This window comes from Mauremys mutica, chromosome 1 (genome assembly GCF_020497125.1).
Source record: "Mauremys mutica isolate MM-2020 ecotype Southern chromosome 1, ASM2049712v1, whole genome shotgun sequence".
Taxonomy (NCBI): domain Eukaryota; kingdom Metazoa; phylum Chordata; order Testudines; family Geoemydidae; genus Mauremys; species Mauremys mutica.
The window spans coordinates 105,783,136-105,809,663 of record NC_059072.1 but is presented as its reverse complement, the minus strand read 5'-3'; the positions used below and the strand labels follow the sequence as shown (position 1 = coordinate 105,809,663).

The 26,528-nt window shown below is 43.2% G+C and overlaps 1 protein-coding gene across 1 annotated transcript in view; it reads right to left on the bottom strand.

Annotated features, from left to right (window-relative positions):
• The window catches only part of DGKI (diacylglycerol kinase iota), a 293,207-nt gene that overhangs the window by 56,885 nt on the left and 209,794 nt on the right, over positions 1 to 26,528 (bottom strand). The window contains exons 22-27 of the mRNA XM_045001907.1: positions 13,003 to 13,082; positions 10,509 to 10,553; positions 4,230 to 4,299; positions 2,463 to 2,503; positions 815 to 942; positions 253 to 378 (exon numbers count right to left, since the gene is read on the bottom strand). Of these exons, the coding sequence (XP_044857842.1) occupies positions 253 to 378; positions 815 to 942; positions 2,463 to 2,503; positions 4,230 to 4,299; positions 10,509 to 10,553; positions 13,003 to 13,082 (490 nt within the window). The remainder of the gene's footprint in view (positions 1 to 252; positions 379 to 814; positions 943 to 2,462; positions 2,504 to 4,229; positions 4,300 to 10,508; positions 10,554 to 13,002; positions 13,083 to 26,528) is intronic.

Sequence of the window (26,528 nt, the reverse complement as noted above, 5' to 3'; positions counted from 1 at the left end):
CTCACTTTTGGAAATCTGGACCAATGTTTTTAAGACTATGGGAGACTGAAAGCTGGATAAAGAAAGGAAAGGAAAAGCAACAGACAGAGAAAGAGGATGAAGCACAAGGAAGAAGTGGGAAAAAAAAAAAGAAAGAAAGATTCCATTTCATCCTGTCACTGTAACCCACTACAATTTAAAAGACCAACTAAAAGTTGTCAGTCGTGGTGGTGACGGTGCAGCATCAAGCAGAGAAATGCAGAGGGCTCTTACTGCAGCATGTGTGTCTGGCTGGCGTCCTTTTGTTTGTCAGGTACCTCGTAGTGCGGGGAAATCTTGCCAAGGCCACTGTCACTCAGCATCCGCTTTCGGACTGCAGGGTTCCACCGATCCGATATTCTAAAAACACAAGGAAGAAATAAAGAGATGAATTCCTCAGAGGCTGCTTTTCATTCTCCAGTTTGAAGCTCCCTTATACTCATTCATTTGCAGTACTTTTCAAGCTGGATTAACCCTACATAGCTCATTGGGAGAAGTGAGTGTGGGGTTTACTTCAGTGTGAGCATATATTGAGCCATCAACGGGACAAGGGGAAATGGAGACACTTAATTGTAACACCCAGGTTCACAGATCCATTTAAGACCCCATGTACCAGTATCTGAACCTAAGCCCCATAGAGAAAGAGTTTGTAATTTGATCAATGGATCTGTTTACCCAACTCCTTACTTTAATATCTGCCTTCTCCTCTTCCTACCGTCGGAGTGCAGGAAGGGAAGTGCCCACTCCTGGAAAAGCTGCAAAGGCCAGAGCCCAGCCTGGGAAAGGAAATGCTTACCCAGAGGCCTGCTCCACTACCAGATCAGGCATTCCCGGCGGCGTCCCCACCTGCTGTGATATCACCAGCTCTGGGTCCAGGATAAAAATCTCGTCCTGAGAAATTTCCGTCACAAAGTGCAAATGTTCCTTTTAGAATGAAATAGAGAGTCAATAATGAGTCACCAGCAATCTGTCAGGAGGCCAAACTGGCTATCAGAAAGGTAGGTGAAAACTGGCCCATCCTGCAGGATTTCCCCCTCCATCTGCAGCAAGTATCCATTCCGTAACAATGCTTACAAGGCTGGTTCCACCTTGTCTCCATTGGTCTCTATTCTACGTTCCACCAACAACTGAGCAACACCTCCCAATAGACAACTAAAAAATCCACAGAGACTGCTGACACTGACATTTGTGGCTAGACACTCCTGCCAGTGTTCAGGATTGAGGGCTGCCCGGAAAGCCAGAACTGACCTTAGGACAGAAAAACATTTCAGAGCTTGGTGGAACTCTCCCAAGCCATTTTATTTCGTTTGTTTGTTTGTTGTTGCATCTCTATTATCACTGTTCCTCTCCTTCCAATTCCTTGGAGACATAGAAGAAGGTTCTGGGAAGTTCAATGCAAGTCTGAGGGAGAGTAAATCTGCAATCCTGTGCTCAGTGGAAACATCATGGATCCTCACTTTCAACCCCAAAGAGACATGGGGGAGGAGGGAGAGAGTAAACCCAAGGGCATCTATAGCATCATGACAAAAGCTGTGCAAAACTCGGTAGGATCACATCCCTAGAGGTCCAAGCCAACATTTTACTTCACCCTGCTTGTGAGTTTCAGGTTCTCCAAACTTTAAAGTAAAACCTCATCCAAGCAGTCACCTGGCTTTTTGTCAAAACAGCAACTTGTGTAAAGACATCCCTTCTCAGATGATTCACAGCACTTGAAGCTGGGACCTCTGGTCTACAAGCATGATCCTCTACTGCAAAAGCTACAGGACCATCTCCATCAACTTGGAGACAGTAGCAGACTCAGGAGACTTTTTCACATTGTCCAGAAGAGGGACAAAGACACACCTGCCCAGTGTGTTACAGTTGCATGATTGTGATCCAAAACTATTAACTGGCTCAACCTGATTAAAAAGCAAGTCCAGGGTCATAAATTATTCTCACACTCAATTTGGAAATAATACCTGAGACCAGTGGAGTTTGATAATTGTTTTCTGTTTCTTTGTGCGCATTTTATATAGCTCTAATCATAATTCGCAATTTGTAACATCGTAAGTTCCATAGTTCCACTGCTATCCAGTGTCATACACAGAAGATTAGGTTTTCAGGTTTGCTATAAACAGCAGAAGATAAACTGATAAATATTCTGTTTTCACACATATGTCCTTAGAAATAGAGGATAAGGAAGAAGAATGGAGAAAACTATTTGAACATCAAATTGTTTGTAGATAGAAGGGCAGATCTTCAGTGGGTATACATCTTCACTGACTTCAGTAGAGCTATGTCAATTTACATCAGCTGAGGATCTGGCCCAAAATATATTTCAGTTTTTCATGAGGCATCAGCAGAACTTTAAGACACACAGGAAGAAATACAGATAATTCATTTTAAGCTGTATCTGACAATGCTTTAAAAAGATCTATAGAAACAGTAAATGGGTGGAAATTTACCTGAGATCTGTCAATGCGGTAAAAACGATCCGCAGAAGTTGCTGCAAGAAAGGGAAACAGCAGAGCTGTGTTAAAGAAAGAGATCTGAGCAAAACTGAGTCCACAATGTAGATTGACTAAATTCAGCCCTTGAGTAAAGGCAACTAGAGGAGTCATGCCAGCTTTTCATGAGGACTCGTGGAGATTTTAAAGGCAGAGTTTAACAAAACAAAGGTCACGGTACTTTATTAAAAAATCCAATCACAAACAATATCACACACACAGAGTGAACTTTAAGGCTCACTGTGAAGTTTAATATATTTTATAATAATAATATCACAGCTCTTATATAGTGCTTTTCATCAGTAGATCTCAAAGCACCCTACAAAGGAGGCAAGTAAAAGTCTTTGCCTGTGTTGTTAATAGTGCTCAGCAGATACTGCTGAACAATTTATTTGTTCTGACCATATTCATATCTGCTCTTGTTTCTCCCCACTTTCTGCTAACATTTCCAGCAAATGATTTTATTGGCAAGAATTTTCATTGAAACAGCAAATATTAGGAAAATAATGCACAAGTATGGAAAGCAAATGTCAGATTTGTAATAAAAGACAATCATACCAGAAACCTAATACAAAGAGTTGCCTTTCATTCAGGGAACAAAAAAAATAGCATATGATTTATGTGTCCAACCATATCAGCTCAATTTTTATATCAAATAAATCAAAATGCTTGTGAACAAGCTGCAGATCAAATAATTGGCTAATAATTTTGAATTGAAAATAAATTCAAGAAAATTGCAGTCTGTTCATGGCAAAGGTGAAGAGGAAAAAAGTTCTGTTTATGAAAGCAGCTTAGATTATTAAAACTGAAAGCATTTGAACTGTCTACATTGTTTTTCACCATCTGTGCTATCTGTTTACCTTATGCATGGCACTTACTTTGGGCAACGAAACTACAGACTTGATAGTTTCACTTTGGGGTTTTTATGCAGTAGCATTTTGCTGCTGTGTTTTAATTTTCAACATTGCAGAGGAAAGTTGAAATCCAAAAAGACCAAAAATGAACCAAAACCAACAACAACAACAAAACTTGTCTTCAAAGGCAATTTCAAAGACCTGCTATGAACAGATGCAGCCATACTGAGGGCAAAGTACAGCCAGGAACAACATGCTGTTTTAGGATGACCAGATGTCCTGATTTTTGTGGCTTTTTCTTATCTAGGTACCAATTACTCCCCACCCCCATCCTGATTTTTCACCCTTGCTATCTGGTCACCCTATGGTGCAGCTTTCAAAAAGAGGAGCCGGTGAGGGGGGTGCATCTACACAGCCCATGGGTTGACAGACTTGGGCTTGCTCTACCATACTAAAAAACAGCTGCGTAGGTGTTGCAGCTTGGGCTGGAGTTCAGCTCTGAAGCCTAGGGATGGCAGTGGGCTTTGGAGCCTGATCTGCAACTTAAAAGCACTGTCTACACAGATATTTTTAGTGCAGTAGGTCTGTCAACCCGGGATGGGAAATTCACTGTTGTGGGTTGCCACAGGCTGTGTTGATCTAAGTGCTGCTGGCCACAGCAGGCACACTAGTCAGCCAGGCCTCTAGCCACACACAAGAGAAAGGTCTTGCTCTGCTCTTGAGAAGGAAAGAGGCACCCTTCTCCTTCTTACCTGCCTCGCACAGCAAAGGGCAGCACCTGGCCTTTACACTCAGAGTTTTGGAAATACTGGTCTCTCAATGTGTATCAATGACAAGGCCTGATCATAGCGCCAGAAGAAGATACACTTACCATCTAGGAAGCACCATCTAGGAGAGAGCCTCTGAACAGAAAGTACTCGTGGGAAGGAACCTTCCTGATCCTGGGTGCGGGGGAGAGAAAGAACATTTTAAAAAAACCTCTTGTCTAAAACTGTATTATTTACCCATTTATTTTTCTTTGCTGACGTTATCCTAAAGGTAAAAGATAATTAGCCTAGTCCCACTTTTCTAGCTGTCAGTTCCTATGTGCAAACCCATCTTCTTTGCCAACACCAGTCATATCCTTTGGTATCCATTCCCTTCAGTTCAGAATTCTCAAAAGTCCAGTAACAAAACTAGCTAAATCGCCTACTATGTCAGATTGAAAATACTCATTTACGGTGGTGGAGACGATCATGAATATTGAAATGGGTGGGGTCTAAAAACAGACACTGGAGACAAACAAACATGTCAGTAATGCTATGTCTACACTGCAAAAATAGGTGTGTTCTTAATCAGGTTAGCTAATGGGTTAAAATAGCAGTGAAGACACAGCAACTCAGCTTTTAACTCAGGTTCGGGTGTTTAAGTGAAATCCTGCACGGCAGCCTGGGGTTGAACTCAAGTGCTAATCTGAATTAAATCCCAAATTATCTTGTTTTCACTGCTATTTTAACCCCAGTTAGGTAACACAGGTTAATATCATACTTTATTTTTTGCAGTGTAGGCATGCCATTATACGCCTGTCTTTACCCTGATCACAGTGCTTTTACATTGTGTCCTTGTCCCCTTCCCTCCATCTATCTTCATATTTCTAGTCTATATGCTCATTAGGTTAGGGACTGTCTTCCTCTGTGTTTGGAAACATTAGCACTTTTGGGTGCCACAGTCATTTGAACAAATAATAATCCACTAACACAACCATCCTTCTGGCTAAAGAGAGATGCCTCTCGAAGCCTGCCAACACCACTACTAGAACTGCCCAGAGGAGAATTACTAAGGAGAAATATGAGGCTTCCCCTGCACACAACAGTACCAAAGAGCTGAACATACCGGCCCTGCAGAACTCTCAATCTCATCTGAACCGGGGAGCAAAGAACCCAAACTCTGATCCGCTATATGGTGCTATGTTGTGATGCCACTAGACCAACCGGCCAGCTGATTGCAACACTGTGCTGAATGATTTACCAGCATACGAGATGACTCAGTCCAATTGGTCATAAGTGAACACCCAAACTTCTGTACATTTAGGGCCAAATTCTTCTCTGATTTACATCTACAGCAGAGATGTCCAGTAGGGTTGCATGGAATGTAAATCAGGGCAGAATCTGGCCCTAAATTAGAATGCACAACAAATAAGGACAACGAACTATGGTGGGTATGCGCCAGGGTGCAGGGAATGGGGATTGAGAACAGCACAAAGGGGAGGAAAGGCTCCCTTTGAGAAAACAATGTTTTACATGGACACCACAGCATGATAATCATTTTGTTTCAATTATTTTTTGTTTAAAGATCCAGCACCACAAAGCGAGTTAGAGAGTCACAGACTATAAAGCCTGGAGGGACCTTTATGATGTTCTAGTCTGACCTGAAAAATAGCCCATGGAATTCCACCTAGCAATTCTTGCATCAAACATCTAACTTCTATTGGAGCTAGAGCAGCGGTTTCCAAACTTTTCAGGAAGACCACCCACCAGCTGCATCTTGTCTTTTTTTATGACCCACTCAGGGTCCAAATTTGTAGGCCCCAAATCAGGCCAGCGTCCTTCTCCTCCTCTGCCACTGCTACCTCCTTCTCCTTACCCTGCAAAAGGGGTACTGAACTCTCACAGAAGCACCGTCCACCCTATTCAGGGCCCAGTGCAGAGGAAAGGCGCCGGAGTGGGGATAGGAGAGTGAACACACCCCAGGCTCTCCCCATAGTGGCAGCTCCTGTCCCACATGGCTGGGCCCAGCTTCTAGCTCTGGGCATTGCCACCTGGTACATGAGACCATAGCACCACTCAGGTGTGGCCCCGCCACCACTCTGTCATGATGAGGGGCAGCTGGGCTAAATTTGAGTGAGTGGCACTGTAACCCTGCATGCCAGGTTGCAATGCCCACAGCAGGGAGCTAGGCCCAGCCCCACTAGACAGGTGCTGCTGCTGCAGGGTGAGTGTGGAGCTGGCTCACTCTCCACCTCCACCCAAGACCTCATCTCCACATTGGGTCCAACCCATCTCCAACCTTCCCACAACCCACTATTCCCCAGAAGAAGGGGAAACACTGAGCTAGAGTATATTTTTTAGAAAGACAACCTTGATTTGAAGACTTCAGATGATGGAGAATACATCATACCCCTAGGTAAAGGTAATTACCAGTGATTTATTACCTTCACTGTTGAAAATGTGTAGCTGATTTGGAGGAGGAGAATGAGGCTGCTTAATACACAAGAGGGAAGCTGTATTAGGTATAGAAGGTAACATAATCGACGGTTTCCCTTTATTGTGCACAAATAACACATCTGGAGCTTTAATACAGAAACTGTCAAGTACTTTGCTTATTTAATAGTTTTTAATTTTTGTGGATTTACTCACCAATGTTTGTTTCATTTAGAAATGTGGAAATAACCTTTATTCTCCTGTGGATAGTTTTATTTTTTCTGCTTTGCAAATGATTATTTGTTTTCCATCTATCTGAGATATTTCTAAGGTGTCTGTCACCTGGATATCCAAGCATTGAACAAAATTTGGAAGAAACCAAAGAATCTAGTGGGAAGGAAAGTGGTGTTTCCATCTCTCTATTCCCTTAGGTTGAAGAGCTGTGCAAATCAGGATGCTTAAGAATTTGTTGGTTTATTTGTAAATTCCTAGGGAAAATCTTAGAGTGACCTGAATGAGGTTGTACTTTCAGCTAAACTCTAGATAAATGGTTGATCAAATCACAAGTCACATCTCCATATGTTAGTGTGTATCATGCACTGCTTCATTTATCTAAAGGTATTAGATGCTTCCTCAACACTTGGAGATGTAATAGGGTTATTCCAGTACTGTACACATACACACATTCTTGGCTTCTGCGTTATTCTTGGTCAGCAGAGTGCTTGCACTCTCTAGGCATTGTTTACAATAAGCTGTTCCCATGATTAGTGTTTAATGTTTTGATGGACTGTGTCTTTTGTTTCTCAGCCAGGTGGATGCATATTAGTTTGGCACGAGGCAACTGCAAGTTGTTAACAACTTTCCTTGGCAGCCTACCAGCATTTGTAAGATTCATCTTATTAGCTTCTGCCTCTGGGTTTGATTTGTTCCATCTATTATTGGCTTCCTTTCCTGACTATCCATGAAAAAAAAGCAAAGGCTGCTCCAGACAACTTATACAATGTTTCAGTACATTCAAAGATTTGGCACTTTGCTAGGGTCCCAGCAGCAAACTTTTGCCTGAATTGCTACAAGTTTCACTTGATGAAAAACTTCTTACACATATTACCTATACCCACCTCTACTCCCCAAAAAGTAAAGTTGTCTCAATTCACTCCCAAACTTGCATTTTACTGGCGTCTCTAAATCCCGCGTTCATTTATTGCTAGTGCTTATCTGTCCTTCCCTCCTTTTGTCACCATATATTTCCTTTCTTGCATCCACTGCCCTATGTTTGAATACAACTGTACACTTAAGTCCTTGAAGAGACATGATGAGAAGGAAAGCAGAAAATCCCCACTCTGCTTATGCGCATACTTATGCGATGGCTTGGCTTAGTGGTCTAAACATCAGGTTTGAAACATGTGGAAACATGTAAAGCTCCCTGGAACTTGACATCTGTGGCTAGCGGGACTGACTCAGCTCTTATCCTGAGTGCCTCGCAAGTAATTGGAAATAGGGATAACAGTAACCATCTGTCTTCCACCTCAGCTTGTAGGAGAAATAGTATCCTTAGTTTATAGAGTTTATTTGTTTGTGTGAGTGAGTGGGTGTGCTGTGTGTCTAGAACTTATTGAGGGAAACTATGGCCTAGAGGATTTTTTTGGATTTACATGTGTGTGTGTGTGCGTGCGCGCGCACACTACTACTTACCCTTCTGTTTGACAATAGGGTGAGGACTAGAGTAAAAGAAGCAGGGGGTGTAAATGAGGAAGAATCTGAGGTTACTGATGTATATCAGAGGGGTAGATGGTCTGAGGAGGAACTGAAGCAGACATGGGGATAGATTCCTGGAACCTATCAGAAGATGCAGTGGAAAGGATAATATTGCCAGGTGGAAACTGAAATCAGAAATCGAGGGCAGGCCTGCCTCAGTAGCTAAACCCGGATGAGCAGGTATCACTCATATGAATATGCATTAAACATATCCGAGGAACAAACAGAATGAAAAAAAAAATCCAGCAGCAATTTTTGAATTTGCAGCGAGCTCACTGATAGAGTTTATGCTGACTCTCCTCATTTCCAACTGCAGAGGAAGCCCAAGAGAGAAATGTAAATGTTTATAAGATTTAAAAGTGCCTGTGAAACCTTATTAGTGAGATATGAAGACAATTCTATCAGCTGAAGCTCTTGCCCTGATTTCTCTTCCTTTCCATAATTTATAGTTGGTTGCCAACAAAATGTGGAACAGCCCCCAAATTAACCTAACAAGACAGTTTGTAGCAAGAACCCACTGAGAATACACAGATGCCTGAACAATCAAGGATAAACAAGCACAGAAGACAAAACATAAAGGCAGTGCCATTCAAAATGAAACATCATAAAGTATTGATAGAGGTTTCAAGCTGACTTGCACTTCCAGAGCCAGTTAGGTGATTCATTTATACAGAGCAGATAACTATAGGGGTTAGAGCTACCTCAGTGCTGTAGGGAGGATGATTTCTGACATTTCACACTTTGGCTACTCTAGTTTGTACCTGCATATACATACACACGTAGTCCAGCATTTTACGTCCAGCTGGTTCCTTTGTGTGAAGCAGCCAGCAGCCAGTTAGGGTAATTCTGGATGTGGACTCTTCTATAATGAGCTGAGTGGAATAATTCTCACCATTTTATTATCTAATGTATAATGCTCTTATGCTCAGTACTTGGAAGTGGCTAACACAAATATCAACAGTATGATGTTGAAATTGGAAGGGGGACAACAGAACCAACAGACACCCATTCAAAAAAGAACTTTCAAAATCATTTTTTTCCAAATGTACATTTTCTATTAGTATCTACTGGGGCTCAGGGCATATGTTGGGGATTATGTCTAACTGGAGTCTATGTCACCCAGCTAATCACTGATCCTCAAAAAATAATCTGTTCCTAAACCATAATGCTCTTGTACTACAATGTACTGGAGTGCTTTCTGTGACGTACTTAATACCCTCCATTCCTACTGATTTCAATGGGAGTTGGAGACATTAAACCCTTAAAAGGATGCTCAACATCTTGCAGGTTTGAGCCCTACGGTTTGGATTCTATCACATTACTAATCCATTGCCAATGACAAATTAGTGCAGGAGACAATAAAGTTAATCTCAGGTGGGTAGTCCCATTGATATATTCTATTCAAATCCCTGTTTTCAATTTTAATGTGTCGCAGCGGACAGAATGATTAATTTTAAGAGAGCATTTCCTAATATAGAACCATATAAAATACCCCAGTATCCCAGTTATCGCATATGACAACGTAGTTAAGAAATACATACTGGAGGCCTAATTTTCAAAACTGGCCTTCTAAATTGCAAATCCAAATGGAAACCATGCCACACAGCATTCTGTTTTATGTGCAAAAGAAAGATTTGCATGCACAATTTAGACAACCAGCTTCTAAAATGTATCTGTGTGAATTAATTTAAAGCTGGGATAGATGCACACTCTGATCTGTGTGGCGTGCAGTGGTTATAAATGTTCCAGGGTTGCTGTTTTAAATCTCACTGACATACTGTGTTACTTCAGGCTACTGGCTGTGTGAGATATTATATTATTGTTCCATTTATCGGAAAAAGTGAGAGTATCTATTCAGGTTTAGCCATTTGTCCTATAGGACAAACTCTTCAAAACACTAATTTGAGACAAAATGCAATAGTGTTGCAGTACAACCTACATTATGATGTTGTGCCAACCCAAAACAATTTTGAGAACAGTTCCACAATCCAGGATTTGCTACATAAGGGGCTGTGTTGTGAGGATACAGAAACTCATCTCAAACTTTGGGATACATGGCAATTTAAGGCTAATCTAAGATAACACACTCTATTCAAAGTCTGGCTTCATATACAGGGAATGTAATCTGAATTCAACCATCATATCAACTCCTTGCTGAGACTAATTTTTCTCTATATCTTAAAGAATTAAAACAAGAAGTGTTCTTCATATTTTACCTGGTAGTGAACTCTCTGCGTAGTAGAAGTTACTGACTGCAGGTCCTAATGTGAGAATAAAAGAAATGGCAATGACAATGAATCCAAAACCAATTTACAAACTCCAGACAAGAGATGCCCACACTAACGCCACCCGATTTATTTATTTAGCATGTGCAATTCCACCTAAGAACAGGGTAAAAACACACAAGAATTTTGCAACTATTTATTCACATTTTCTAGACTATTAGCTTTCATCATGTTTGCAACTCTTTTGTGCTCACTTCCAATAAGCATTCTAGCAAATAACTCTACTGGCTGCTGCTCTCGCTCACTCAGAGGATCTGAAGTTAATACTGAGGATATTTGTGGAAAGCAAATTTTGCATTTTGAACTGTTTGGCCCAGAAACCCAATTCTTAGAGCCGTGTGAGGATACAAAATTTGTATCTACATCTGATCTGTGATCCGCAAACAAAGATATTTGCATCCGCGGATATAAGAACTTCTAAGAACTACCATATGTTCATCCTAAGAGGGAACAATGACATACCAAGTGACCTGTGTCCCCCTATTACAACAGCTCTGATTTAGAATATTCACAACAAACTTCATGCAAACAAGAATTATTAACAGATGCTTTTCAACAAATACTTTGGAATAATTTTTTAATATAAGGAAATCACAAACTATTCAAAGATTATTTTCCCAGGTCTACTACAACCTAACCTCAGTGAAGGCACAGCATAATGGTACCAATAGCAAGTTCCAGGGAGCTCTTTTATTGTAAAAGGCACTCTGTCCGATAGTCTAGGCCCAAGATGTGACCTACCATAAAGGCAGATTCACCACTGGTCCTAATACAGGGGAGTCAATAGGCATAAGGCTCCTTCCATCTATCTGTGAGGTCTGCCAAGATAGCAAGTGTGGGTATGAGGGGGAGTCATTGTACACTTAGTGGGGCTTCCACTTCCCAGCCTGTGAGTAAGTAGGTGGGGAGTGGGTGAGCCTTGGCCCCAGTCCATCTCCTCCCACAATGTGCTAGCCAGTGGAACTCAGCTAGCATAAGCAAGGGAAGTTAGAGAAACTCAGTAAAGGGCTGCAGCAAAGTGAGTATTCACCCACGAAAGCTTATGCTCCAATACATCTGTTAGTCTATAAGGTGCCACAAGACTCTTGGTTGCTTTTTACAGATCCAGATTAACACGGCTACCCCTCTGATAGTTCCCTCACAAACTGGAGCCAGAGATAACTCAGGGTCAGAATTCCTTTCCGGGGCTCTTCCATGCCGAGTGAAGCTACTTTCCATCCTTTACCCAGGGCTTTGAGAACACGATTAATGTAGGCCGTAATCTATAATCTGATGGGAAATGTCCTCCAAATCCTCTCACTGCGTCATCACTGCCAAACCTGTCTCCATATTAAGATACAGCACACTTCTGTTTTGTAGTCCTGACATGTTATTTGCATTTTAAGAGCTCCATTTGCTGATGTACACCCTAGCCAAAATTTTAAAAATAAATCCTAATCTTATTCTCCTAAATCTGCATTTAGCTATCTAAATAAGTAGCTTCATTTTCAAAAGGGCTGAGCACTATAGCAGCTCCAACTGGCTTCAAGGGGAGTGGTGGGATGCACAGCACTTTTGAAAATTGGGCCATCACCTCTGGTGCCCTCAGTATGGTCCTGGGAGCCTAAATCTGACCTTTGTTTTTGAAGATCTTGGACAAAAATAATCGAGAGACTGATTAAAAAACACCTACCAGAAAGCAAAAATAAAGTAACAGCTGTTACATCACATTCATGAGAATCCATTATCTTGGTTCCTAAATACATGTATATTTTTAATTATTGTGATTGTTGCTTACTGGAGCATTTGGACATTCTGTCTTCTAGACAGAATGCAATATTTAATCAGCTCTTAGGAGACAATTTGTCCACAGAGGAAGAGCAGCACTTTAATTAACTACATGGCCCCTCAGAGTCAACACAGGCTTCTGGAAATACCTAGTTCATACTTGGCATGCTCATCGCTTTACCACAGATATGAGCAGAGTCACTTCCATACAGATATTACATCATTTGCATAGTCAGTTCTATTTCACTACCATATCTATCCATCCTTACACGAATAATCAAGATCTTCCTAATCCTAACTACTACTTTTCATTGAAGGACCCACATTATTTTTGCAAGATTCATGGGGTGTCCTGCTGTTCTGATCAAATTCTGGCATCAGTAAATACAATCCACCTACTACCTTTCATTCCTTTCTTTGCTTTAAATTGATAGAGTATTCTTTCTCTCGCTTCCTGTCCTCCAAATATTGTGCAGTGCTGCTTATGAATTTATAATGGCTCCCATGTCCCACCCTTGAGAAGTTTCAGTTTCAGGAGCGAGCAAAGTGAAGCATTTTTTATACATTGTGTCTATAGCTATCATTCTGTAACACACTCAGATTTGAGAAAAGTATGTCATAAATCAATAAGTAATAACTGAAATTCTCACTGACTCACCTCTTGTAGCCGGTCAATGTACATACGACAGGCCTCCAAGTCACAATCTCCTCGTATAACTATAATTCCCAGAGGTATGGCTGGGGGCAGCAAAAAGAACCCTTTAATTAAAATCTCTTTTTCAAATGTTAAACAAACATTCTCAATGCATTTTCCTTTTATTCCCCCAAAAGATTTTACTATCTAATTTTTAACGCCCACCTAGAAACCTGACCCTATTTTCCCTTATCCATTTTACCATTTTGTATTTATCAAATCATCCGTTTTTCTGTGTTGCTAAAACTGCAGGTGCTAATATGGCTACAGCGTGTTTACATCCTTCTTTGTCTGCCACCATTATCAATTATGTTGACACAGCAAAAGGAATACTATCTCAGCAAAGGAGTTATTGGTGTTGAGTGTTTTGTTATGCATTGCAAAAAGCCGTGATTATTTTTTGAAATGAGACTCCTGAGCACTTTTAAAACAATTTAAAGTCAATGAAAAACAAATAACCTTGGAAGCCTAAAAGTTACATCTATTTTCTAACCATTTTTCTTCCACTTACCTCTGACTCTCTCTTTTTTTTTTAAATCTGTTTTTGAGCTGTGCACATTGATATGAAATTTTAGGGCTGTTTATGATCTCCAGCCTGGGCATGCTGATTTATTAATGTAGGTCTAAGACTGATGTTGATTTTATATTTCTGCATTTTATTTATTTTAGCAGAAAAACAACTGAAGCATTTGTAGGAGAAAGAAAATCTGGCAACAGTTGCTTGGACTTTGTGATGAGATACAAGGGGAAAAAAATAGTTCAAATTTTGAGATGGCCAGTGTTGACCACTGATCCTCTAAAATAGACATTAAGCATTCAGAAGTTATGGCCCAACAGATTATAACTCGAGAGGGTAGAAAATGTTCTGTCAAAAAAATTTTCAATGAAAAATGGCTTTTTGACAAAAAAGAAATGTGTTCGCACCTTTCCTTGCCCCCCAAAAATCCACTTTTGCAGAAAAAATATTCACATTTTTGTTAAAAACCGCAAAACATGTAAACCACAAAATGTTTTCCCTGGTCCTGGAGGCATCACTTTTAATGGCAGAAGGGAAGTTTAGTCCCTGTAGCTACTCTGTTCTTGGACCCTTCAATGAGCCTGCAAATGAGGGTACTCACTTGCTTTAGTAGCATCTCACCAAACAAGCAGGAGAAGGGAGACTCAGAAGTACTCGTATTTCTAAAATGGACTCATTTAATAATGTCTTCCGTCTCCCTAGACAGGCTTTAACCAAACAGAGCAGTAGCAACTGGGGAAGCAGCAAAGAAATAGCAGGAAGAGATTAGAATATTCATAGGAAATATTCCAGGAGAGGATGAGATCCTTATCGTCATAAACAGTTTAGTTGATTGGATAACAAGGAGTCATGTAAAGTTACTGACAACAGTAGGGTAAATTGAAAAACTAACTGTGCTGCAACAGCAGCTGCTCTTGTAATTCAAAAGGATTTGATTAAGAGGGACCTTGGGATGTTTGCCTCCTGAGGAGCTCTTCGTTCTGATAAGTGAAGGAAACAGACAATGACAAGAGATAATGAGGAGAGTCTTCATAGTTCATATTCCCTTCGCCCACTGAGGCAGGCTAGAGAAGTTTAGCAATCTCAGACATTAAAGGAAGGAAGAGTTCTGCAGCATTCAAGCTCTGCACAGGGCCTGCTGGCCAACACAGATCAGAGCCGTGGCATTAGCACTATGATTATGATTAACCAGTTATGATTATTAGCCTAAGAAAAAAGTAGGATGTTCTGCTCGGAGGCAGGGGTTGAGAAAAGAAGAATGGGTATGTGGGAGGAAGGTAGCTGAGACCAATAAGGAAGGAAGAGAATATCTCCCATTCCTTCTGCAGTAATGAAAAAACACATTTCCTTCTAGCAATCTCCCACTCACTCACATCTTAATTCTTACAAATGCCAGAAAGGAAGGATTCCAACGCTGATCCCTAAGACCTTTCATTACTGAGAAGAGTTGGTGAGGAAAGCCTATAGAACAATGCCAATTGTTATGTGCTTTTTATTTGTTTAGATGCTCTGGGGTACAGACTAATTCTCTTGGCTCCGTATTTATTATTGCTTAACCTGCCTACTTTGATGAATGTATTTAATGGCTGTTTAGTTTCAATTCTTTAGGCCCCTCTACAGTCCCTGCTGAAATGGTATTTTGTAATGTTTTACAGAAGTAATCAGTGAAACACAACAGATATCACTATGCCTCCAATAGCAACAATGCACAAGGGGACTGTGTAATTGGGTCCTACATTTTCCTCTTTTTTTTTTAAATTTCTTTTCTATTAACCCCCTCTATTCACTAAGGAATTTATGTGCCTAACTGGGACCAAAGGCTTGTCCTACTGAGACAATGCAACTAACCAAGGATTGAAGTTGTTAATTAATAACAGTAATACTTCCTCATGATTCAGAGAGGAGGGACTTTAGAATGTCTGGAATTTTAAGGAAATCCATAAATCTGGGATGTAAGTGCTAATATGCAGGAGACAGTTCAGCTATGAAATTTCCTGAAGTTGCGTTATTTGCATGGATGGAAGAAAAGCACAGTGTGCCTTTCAGTCTTTCCAGGTGGGAGAAAGAACATTCATTAAATTATGTCCCATATATTAATTTTAACAGGGTACTGATAAAATAATTTTATAAAAATCATAGTTAGGTGATTCCACCCATGAAATGATGAGAGTGACATTTGCAATGGGTTTGTATAAGAGCCCTAGCTCTTATGTATGAATCCTGGGCTAGTGTGACCAAAAACTGAAATGTTAATTGCTTATTTTATCAGGTAATAGTAAGTACTTTCAATGTACATGTCAGTGTTCATCCAAAAATCTCAAAGTACTTTACACTGGTTGACAGAGTGGTTGTTATTTAAAGAAAATCATTGTTTGCTGAACAATACCAATAAGTGGTATCTAGGGTATTGTAGTTATTGTCAATTCTAAATATAAGGAAATATTGTGATATCTCCGATAACATGGGATGGTACCATTTGATATATGGTGACCACTGTGTGTGTTGTTAGCCCCATTTTTCAGGTGGAGTGTGGGAGAGGGAAAAGACACAACTGTAGATTAGAGATTTGTTCATGACCACACAGCGAGTGATAGATTAGAGAAAGTACAGAAGATTTCCAGATTCCCAGTCCCTTGATCTAATCACCAGACTACGCTGCTTCCCAGTACAGATAACTATGTGCATGGCAGAGCAATGAGGAGGCGGATATGAATAAATTGCTTGGGAAGCTCACCAAAGAGATCCTTTGAAGGGAAATCAGTTTCTTAAAACAAGAAGGGACAACCTGAATTTTATAGATGAAAAAGAAATTAAAAACAGCTAAATATTGGAGAGAATTCCCTTCAAAACTGGAGCTGGATGGAAAATTTTATCAACAACAATCTCCACACACACTCCTCATTTCTCAACCAGTTCCACTCAGAGCAAGTATATGGACCCAATGTCACCCCACACTGAGGGTACGTCAAGACAGCAAAACACAAAAGAAAAAACAAGCCATATCAATGAGTCTCAGAGAACAGGTAAACTAACTTTGGGTCATAGGGCTCATGCTGCAGAGCTAAAATAATAGTGTACAGGCAGTGGTCAGGCTGGAGCCTAGGCTCCAAGACCCTTCTTCCTTGCCTGCCCTGTTACCCCCATGTTCACTATATTTTGTATAAAGTATGCCTTGTGAGATATTATTTGAAAACTCAATCTGCTGAACATCATTGTACTGTTATGATGTGTGTAACAATATTACATGTGAAACTATGGGATTTTACTGTGTAATGTGCTATAGTTCTGGGGAACGCCCACAGACTAATTCCTCAGAAACTTACCAAAGAACTGAGAACAGGTATTGAGAAAATGTTAACTGCATAATCAGAGATTCACCATCAGGGGAGTTGTAAACAGGAAATTTACAATTCACCTGAAAGAGGTTTGCAAGCTCACGTATGCCATGGAACTGCCTGACCTCATAACCCAGCAAAGGCTTTTCCAGCACAAGGAGTTAGAGTATAAAAAGGAGGGCAAAAATGCCTCTAGACCTCTCTTCTCCCCCCATCTCTACTCACAGCAGCAAGATCATTTGAAAGAACCATCACTGAACTGGGGGAAGTGGTTCTAACTAGAAGGCTTTCCACTTAGCATGGACTGCTGAAAGTTTTGGGGTGAGAGAAATTTTCTTGCTCTCTAATCTTATTTAGCTTGGTAAAGTTTAGGAATTGGATTGTGGTTTTCTCTTTTATTTCTTTTGTAACCAATTCTCACTTTTATGCCTTAAACACTTATAATCACGTAAAATTTATCTTTCTCTAGTTAATAAACTTGTTTTATTCTTTTATCTAAACCAACGTGTTTTGTTTGAAGTGTTTGGGAAAGCTCTGCTCAGGTTAACAAAGGCTAGTGCATAATCATTCCCTCTGATGGAATGGTGGACTTTTAATGAGTTTACACTGTTCAGAGGGGTGCTGAGCAGTTCAAGACACACATTCCTGGGGTGCAAGACTGGGACCAGAAGATTTGCAGGTGTCACCCTATATATAGTTCATGAGTGGCTGGGAGAGCATTGATGTATTCAGCTGGGAGTGAATTTGCATGCTGAAAGCACCATCAGTAGGCTAGGAGTGGCTGCTCTGACAGAAAAACAGTGTAAAAGGCACCTCAGGCTAGACAGTTAAGGGGACACAGCAGTTTCACAGTCCAGATTGTATCCTAGGGGATGTCACAATGGACCCAACATCACCCCACAGCGAGGGTACATCAAGACAACAAAACATGGCAGTGAGCATCAGAGCACAGGTAAACTAACTCAGGGTCATGGGGCTCGTGCTGCAGAGCTAAAATTAGCAGCGTGGAGGCTGGGGTCAGGAGAGAGCCTGGGTTCTGAGACCTTTCCCCCTCCACAGGTTCAGAGCCTGGGCTCCAGCCCAAGCCCAACCTTTACACTGCTTTCTTTTTTAGCCCTGCAGTGTTAGCCCTGTGAGTCCAAGCCAGTTGACCTGGGCCCTAAGACTCGCTTTGGTGGATCTTTTTTTTTTGTTCCCTATGTAGATATACCCTTAGTGACCGCAGTGGGAGAGCCTTTGAGCAGGGAGAAGGGAGGTTTGGTATTTATTTATGCATATTGTAGAAGAACCAAAGCAGAACCCATTTCCTGGACAGCCTCATGCCCTTTATTTGATCATTGTGATGGGTTTGCGATGTCCCTTGCAGTAAGATAGTTTGATTTGGAGCTGGTTCTTCCAGCGTTTTGATCCTTCACCAACAGCATTTGGTTTGGTTTTGATCTGGTGATCTTCCAGATTTTCTGCCCCTTTTCCCTTGGCCCTCGTCCGTTTTGGCTGATAGCTAGCTAGTGTGCAATTATAACTTATGTACATTAGAGGAGGGCTATCACCTAGACCAGTGGTTCTCAAAGCCGATCCACCACTTGTTCAGGGAAAGCCCCTGGCGGGCTGGGCCAGTTTGTTTACCTGCCGCATCCGCAGGTTCGGCCAATTGCAGCTGCCACTGGCTGCGGTGGCTTCAGGCCAATGGGGGCTGTGGGAAGGGTGGCCACCACATTCCTTGGCCCGCGCCGCCTCCCGCAGCCCCCATTGGCCTGGAGCAGTGAACCGCAGCCAGTGGGAGCCGCGATCGGCCAAACCTGCAGACGCAGCAGGTAAACAAACTGGCCCTGTCTGCTAGGGGCTTTCCCTGAACAAGCAGGGGACCAGCTTTGAGAACCACTGACCTAGACAATGAGTATTACTGGCTAGTCACAGGCACCATAAAGAACTGTCCCAGGGTATGGTCTTGGGTAGCCCAATATGATTACTCAAAATGACATCAGTTCACAGGTGGTCTGTTTTTTGGCTCTCACCAAAATACACACAGATGACTTAATTATTTTCAGTGCCAGAGCATCACTCAGTGCAGGTGAAAGGTGTGGGTGTGGGAGCAGTCAGAGAGATGGGTACAGCTCCCTAATTCTCCTGGCCACTTCCTGTGCTGATGAGAGTTAGAGCTGCTTCCCAGCACCTCTGACTTGCACCACCATTGCAGGGTATTAGTGAAGCATAGGCATAGCAAAGCAGAGTTCCACTACACCCACTCTCTGCCCTCTGCCCACTCCCAACATGTGTCTACACCAGGAATGAGGAGTGACAGCCGGTGAAGAACCCAGTTGCACTAGAGAGTTCCCTTCCAACAGCAGAATTCTCTGCTGGCCAATTGCAGCCAGTTTCCAGTCCCTTTTGTACCTCCTGAGTAGTCAAAAGGGTTTGGATCGGATTACAGAATTTGCTGTATTGGGTATCGAACATAGCACTCTTATTATGGCGATGAACGCCATTATAAGAATATAGGTAGATGAATAAGACAGGCAGAATATTTCAATTAGTTTACTTCCTGGACAGTTGCTGATGAAAGTTTGTTGTCTATAATGGCACTAACTTAAATCAAGTACACCTCTACCCCGATATAACGTGGTCCTCGGGAGACAAAAAATCTCACCGCGTTATAGATGAGACCGCGTTATATCAAACTTGCTTTGCCCCCCCTTCCTTGTTCCCTGACCGCCCCCTCCAGAGACCCCCATCCCTAATCACCCCCAGCACCCCACTCAACTCCCCGCTCCCTGTCCCCTGACTGCTCCGACTCCTATCCACCCCTTACAGGCACTCACTGGCAGCGGCAGGAAGCAGAGCAGCCCAGTCCCAGTCCGCTCCACTCTGCCAGCTCCCAGCCATGGCGCTCCGCTTCCCGCTGCCGGTGAGTGTAGGGAGGTTGGGGAAAGGATGCCCCCCCGCACTCACCTGCGGCGGGAAGTGGAGCGACGCGGCCCCAGCCCGCTCCGCTTTCCTTGCCCCGGCCCCAGCCGTGTCGCTGGGGGGCGGCTGGGGAAAGGTCCTGCACTCACCGGCAGCAGGAAGTGGAGTGCCACAGCTGGGAGCTGGCGGAGTGGAGCTGGCTGGGGCTGGGCTGCTCCGCTTCCCACCACCGGTGAATGCAGGGAGGTTGGGGAAAGGACACCCCCCGTACTCACCTGCGGTGGAAAGCGGAGCGCTGCGGCTGGGAGCTGGTGGAGTGGAGCGGGCTGGGGCCAGGCAGCTCCACTTCTGTCGCTGCTGGTGAGCGCAGGGGGGGGGCGATTCCTTCCCCCTAGCCACCTCCCCTGAGTGACACGGCTGGGGCCGGGGTGAGGGAAGCGGAGCGGGCTGCTGCCGGCTCCCCGCTAATCCCCTGGGCCACTCTGGGACTGCGGGGCTCAGAAAAGTGCCCTCCCACAGCTCCTGCCTCCCAGACCCTGGGGGAGGGGGAGCCCCTGACCGCCCCCAAAACCCTCTGCCCCTTATCGAACCCCTTGGCCCCGGCCTGGCCCAGCACCCTTAACACGCTGCTCAGAGCAGCGTCAGAGCTTTACCACCTTGTATGCGAACCCGCCTTATATCGGGTCGCGTTATATTGGGGTAGCAGTGTATCAACAAAAGGCTGGGTTGGAGACACAGCAACGTGGCTGGTGCCACACACTACACTTTGCTACGCAAATCACCCCAAATGCTGGCTGGAAGAACTATCAATGATTTCTAAACTCCTCATGATGTTAGTTATGGCATGTACAAATGGTAGGTGGGAGTTTTCTCCTTCATCTCTTCATTGTGTTGAATCCCTGAAGCTAGTGAAAATTTCATATAGACAAATGGAAAAAAGACTAAAAATGTTGCCTGTTACCACCAAGAAGAGATAAAATTTCATTAACTTCCTCCTTTGCTGTTGCTAACGGATTCAATCGGTGATCTAAACACCACAATTTACCTGCAAAAATCCTGATCAAAACAGGTGTGATCTAGAAAGTTCATTACCTTTAGGGATTGTGTAGATTGTGTGTTTGGCTGTAAATGTTTAATGCAGCAAATAAAAGATCCCGTATGTTCAGGATGTTAGAAGGATATCATTTTCCTATGAGATTTCCACTGACATTAGAAATGTAAAGGGACAAATCATCACAATAAATTCTCTAGAACCTGGAGTTTGAACTGTAAAATAACCAGACACATATTAAGGGGTTCAGCTTGTAAAGTGGGGTTGTAGACCAAGAATTGAGTGTGTATTAATGGGACCTTCTTACCACACAAATACTCCCTGTCTCTGCTCAGGTCATTTCTGCTGATTTTACTGAAAAGAACAAGAGGGTTTTTTTTTTTGACTACTCTCAGAACTAGTGCGCCAATACAGCTGTGGTAGAGAGAGCTGCATTCTGCTTGCACCCACATCAATGGCAGCTTTGCTGGTTCATTTCTAACAATAAGATCTTAATTACTAGTTACAAAGTAAGACCTGGGAAAAACTGTCTGATTTTTCTTTCTCTCTCTTTTTTTTATTGGAGGGGGGGGCATTCCAGGTTGAGTTTTCAGTGCAGATTGTTAAAACTGGGCATATTTGATAGGACATATCTGAGTACATCTACAGAATAAATGTGAAACTACACATATAAACTAGATTATGGATGGTTCTGTGCTGGTGCATAGATGGAGGTGCACAGAGGACACTATAAACCTTCCCCCATTGTCCCATTAAGCAAGTGCCTGCCATAATGTTGAAAGTTAACATTGCCAACAGCTCTAGCCTTCTCAAAAGGGTCAGGGACAAGGAATGGTCATAGCTCACCTCCACTTCCCCCGACAACCCTGCACCAGCAGGCAGAGTTGGCTGGTTACTGCAGAGAGTACACGCTGTGCTTACCAGATCATTGGGCTGCCCTTCAGTATACATGCCAGGGAGCCATCTGCCAGAATTCTGGTGTTTGGGGCAAGAAGCTTGGTGGAGGAAGACTGGGACTAGGAGTTGAAGAGGAGACTGGGAGGGAAATGGAAGGGGCACTGGGAGCCAGTAGGTGGGGAAGAGACTAGGATTGTGTGAGGAGAGGCTGGAACTGGCTGGCCAAGGAGTCTGGGACTGGGAACCAGTGAGGAGGGAAGACAAGGAGACAGATCTGATGAGAAGTCCAAGTGCAGGAAGAGAACTGAAACCCCCTGGGACGAGGAGCCAGGGAGGAGGTGCAGAGGAAACTGAGATTGGATGAGGATACCCAGGATGAAGACTGGGACTGTGAGCCAGAGAGGATGGGGAATGTGGGTATGGGGGTGATTCCGGAGCGGATTTACCATGAAACAAACCGTGTGGTGGAACGGGGCCCCAACAACAGGGGGTGCCCCCAAAATGCAGGACAAATATCTGACAAGCTGCCCCTGAGTCCCAGCTGGCAGCACAGCAGGGCTCAGGCAGGCAGGCTGCCTGCATGCTATGGCCGATGGCCCCATGCCACTCCCAGAAGCGTCCGGCACGTCTCTCCTGGAAGTGGATGGCATGTTCCTATGGCCCCTGGGTGGGGGGGAACGTGTGTGTCTACGCATGCTACCCCTGCTCCAAGCGCCGACTCTGCAGCTCCCATTGGCTGAGTCGGGGGGGCAAAAATTAAGCTGTGTGCAGGGTCTCACTAACTCTAAATCAGCCACTGTGGGTGATTGGAGGCCAGGAGCATTAGAGGGAGAGGGAAATCGATTGAATGGATAAGTCTGGGAACAAGGAGAAGGGCATGGACAAGAAACTGGGAATGGCTGGGCAAGGAGACTGGGACTGGTGGGGAGACTGGGATGTGGAGACTGAAATGGGAGACTAGAACTGGCTAGGCAAGGAAACTGGGACTAGGACAGGAGATCTGAGGAGTGGAGACTGGCCATGGCTAAGTGAAGAGAATGGGACTTGGGTTAAGAGCCAGGGGTGGGGAAAAGATAGGACTTGGGGTAAGTCCAGACTACCCGCCGGATCGGCGGGTAGCGATGGATCTATTGGGGATCGATATATTGATCCCTGAACGTGCTCCCGTTGACTCCGGAACTCCACCAGGGCGAGTGGCAGAAGCGGAGTCGATGGGGGAGCGGCGGCTGTCGATCTCATGCCATGAGGACGGGAGGTAAGTCGAAATAAGATATGTTATACCTTATACTGGCAATTCACAGTTATTCATAATCAGAGTGCATAGTGTATGGGTGGTGGGTATCGTAGGCCATGGGAGGCTAAGCCTCCCCTAACACAGACCCGTGGCCCTGTCCGCACTCTGCCCTAAGGCTCCGCCCTCGCTCCCCCTCTCTCCTGAAGCTGCGGGGGGCTGGCAGCCAGGTGCTGGGGCTGCCCGGTGCTTGGGCCAGCAGCCCAGAGTGGCTTGGGCAGGCTGGCTGGGGCGGTGTGGGAGGGTGGTTTGGAGCTCCTCTGGCCACAAAGCAGCAGTCTCAGGGCTCCAGTGGGTGGCGGGGCCTCGTGGCTAGCCTCCCCGAAGGGGGAGGGGCTTCACCTGACACCCATGGAATAGTCATTGGGCCAGAGAGAGAGAGAACTCACAGATTCGAAGGTCAGAAAACAAACACTGTGATCATTTAGTCTGACCTGCTGCATAACAGACCATAGAATTTCCTCCAAAATAATTCTAGTTTGAACACCTCTTTTAAAAAAAAAATCTTGTTTCAAAAACTGCCAGCAATAAAGAATCCACCACAACCCTTGATACATTTTTCTAATGGTTAGCTACCTTCACTGTTAAAAACGTACACCTTATTTCCAGTGAATTTGTCTAGCTTCCCCTTCCAGCCATTGGATCTTGTTATACCTTTCTCTGCTAGACAGGAGAGCCCATTATCAATGCTTTGTTCCCCACATACCTACTTACAGTCTGTGATCAAGACACCCCTTAATCTTCTCTTTGTTAAGTTAGACTGAAGGAGCTGAATCAGGTTATCACTATGTGACTGTGGCAACACGGGCAGCAGCTCAGGCCAGCCACGTGAGTACAATCCACCCAATCCCTGGGTACGTACTTAGGTGGCTAGCCCAAGCTGCCAGCTGTGCTACCACAGCCACACTGTACAGCTCCCCACCCTGGGAATTACACCTCCCAGCTGCTGTGCAGACATACCCCAGAAGGCATGTTTTCTAGCTGAACTGTCTCCAATTTATCAACATCCTTCTTGAATTGTGAACACCAGAACTGGACACACTATTCCAGCAGTTCTCACACCAGTGCCAAATACAGAGGTAAAACAACCTCTCTCCTGCTACTTGAGATTCTCCTATTTCTGTATTAACCCTTTTGGCTACATCACCACACTGGGAGCTCATGTTCAGCTAAGTATCCAACCCCCACGCCACACATACACACCCCCAAATCTTTTTCAGAGTCTCTGCTTCCCAGTATAGAGTCCTCCATCCTGTAAGTATGGCCTGCATTCTTTGTTCCTAGATATTTACATTTACATTTAGCCATATTAAAACACATATTGTTTGCTTGTGCCCTGCTTACCAAGCGATCCAGATTAATCGGTAGCATTGATCTGTCCTCTTCATTATTTACTAAGACATTACAGTTAACCAATTTTTAATTCATTTCATGTGTGCACCATCTTAATTTTGTATCTTTATAGTTTCTTAATCAAAATTGTATGTGGTACCAAGTCAAACGTCTTACAGAAGTCTATGTATATTACCTTCAAATTATTACCTTCATCAGCCAAACTTGTAATCTCATCCAAAAAAAAAATCAAGTTAATTTGACAGGATCTATTTTCCATACATCCATGTTGATTGACATTAATTATATTACTCTCCTTAATTTCTTTATTAATCAAGTCCCATATCAACTGCTCCATTATCTTGCCCAGGATTGACGTCAGATTGACAGACCTATAATTACCTGGATCATCCCATTTACCCTTTTTAAATACTAGCACAATATTATCTTTCTTAGAGTCTTTGGAACTTCCCCAGTGTTCCAAGAGTTATAGAAAATCAACATTAATGGTCCAGTGAGCTCCTCAGTCAGCTCTTTTAAAACTCATGGATGCAAGTTATCTGGATGTGCAGATTTAAAAATGCCTAACCTGAGAAACTGTTCTTTAATATCCTCCTGAGTTACTATTGGAATGGAAAATATTTTCATCTTATCATATGATGTGACTATATCATCTGTTTTCCCCAAATACAGAACAGAAATATTTAATGAATACTTCTGCCTTTTCTTCATTATTATTGATAAACCTACCATTTCCATCTAGTAATCAATGTTCCACAATTCCTCGCTTCTGATTTATATTCGTCATTATCAGCATCCCCTTTCTTCCATTTGTTATCTATTATTTTCTTTGACACTGTAGCTGGTAATTAGGGCTCTCCCTAAGGGAGACCCTAAGTTCCTGTTCCTATGATCATTTAATTATCTATAAAAAGAGGCACAGCTTCAACAGGATGAACGAGATGTGGTTACGGCAGTCTCCTACAATGCAGGAGACCCAAGTTCAAATCCCCACTTCCTGGCGAGACATTGAACCCAGGTTTTCTCACATCCTGGGTAAGTGCTGTAACCCGTGGGGTAAATGTTGTACATGTCCTTCTCTAGTTGTGCTGTGAATGGCATCTAAGTTTGGGGAGGGAGAGGGAATTGATCAAAACTATTCATGTCAAATTTGCAAATATTTTCAGTCAACCTAAAACTACATTTATAAATGAATAAACTATTCATCAAAAAAAATAATTGCCCAGCTTTACTTACATCATGTATGTGCGCGCACACACACACCATTCTCAAAAGAATGATGCTTTAATAGTCAGGAAGCTACCCATTTCTCCTTGCTGAAGGGTGCAAGGTACCCCCTACATTTTCACCATCCCAATGATAATATCCAGGGGTAGGTAGAAGAAAGAACAAGAGATAGGGAATGGGGAGGGAGGAAAAGGGCAGATAATTCGGTAGCGAATGTTGGTGAAATGCCTGCTAAAGCAACAAGAAAAGTAGAGTATGACAGAAAACGAGAATCAGGTGCGAATGGTCGTGCCCTTCAGAGGACGGAGTGACACCATTTAATTGCTCAGAAGGTTTTCGAAATGAGGTGTCTACCTCCAGCAGAGCATAGATTAATCTTCACTGAACTGTTGGTATGACAAGTTGTTAGACGGGGGAAAAAATTCAATTTTAGATGAAGCAGCTGATAGAATCAAATGAGTATTTCAAGCACACAAGGAGCGTGAAATGTGTTTACTCTGAGTTAGGGTGATTCAGATTGTTATGCTGATGTCAGAGCTTCCAAAACTCTATTATGGAGACATGTCATAGGCAAAATCTTAATAGCTTTCCTGAAGTGTTCCTGCAGGGATAATAAAGTGGGCTGTTATTAACTGGTTTCCTTTTCATGTTCTGATTTCTGTCTTCTTGTTGTTGGTGGGTTTTTTTTATTAAGATAGTGAGAGCAGGGAAGTGGGCAGTAATTGAGACATTCTGGACTTTTCATATCCATGTTTATTCTGTTACAGTACAGAAAGATGTGTGGACTGAGAACCACAAAAGGTACAGAGAGAGAAATACAGGCTGCTGAAAGCCATGGTGTTACTGTGGGGGCATGACCTGATGCAGAGAAATTGGCACGCACTTCAAAAGTGAGCCTCTCCAACTTAGAATTCA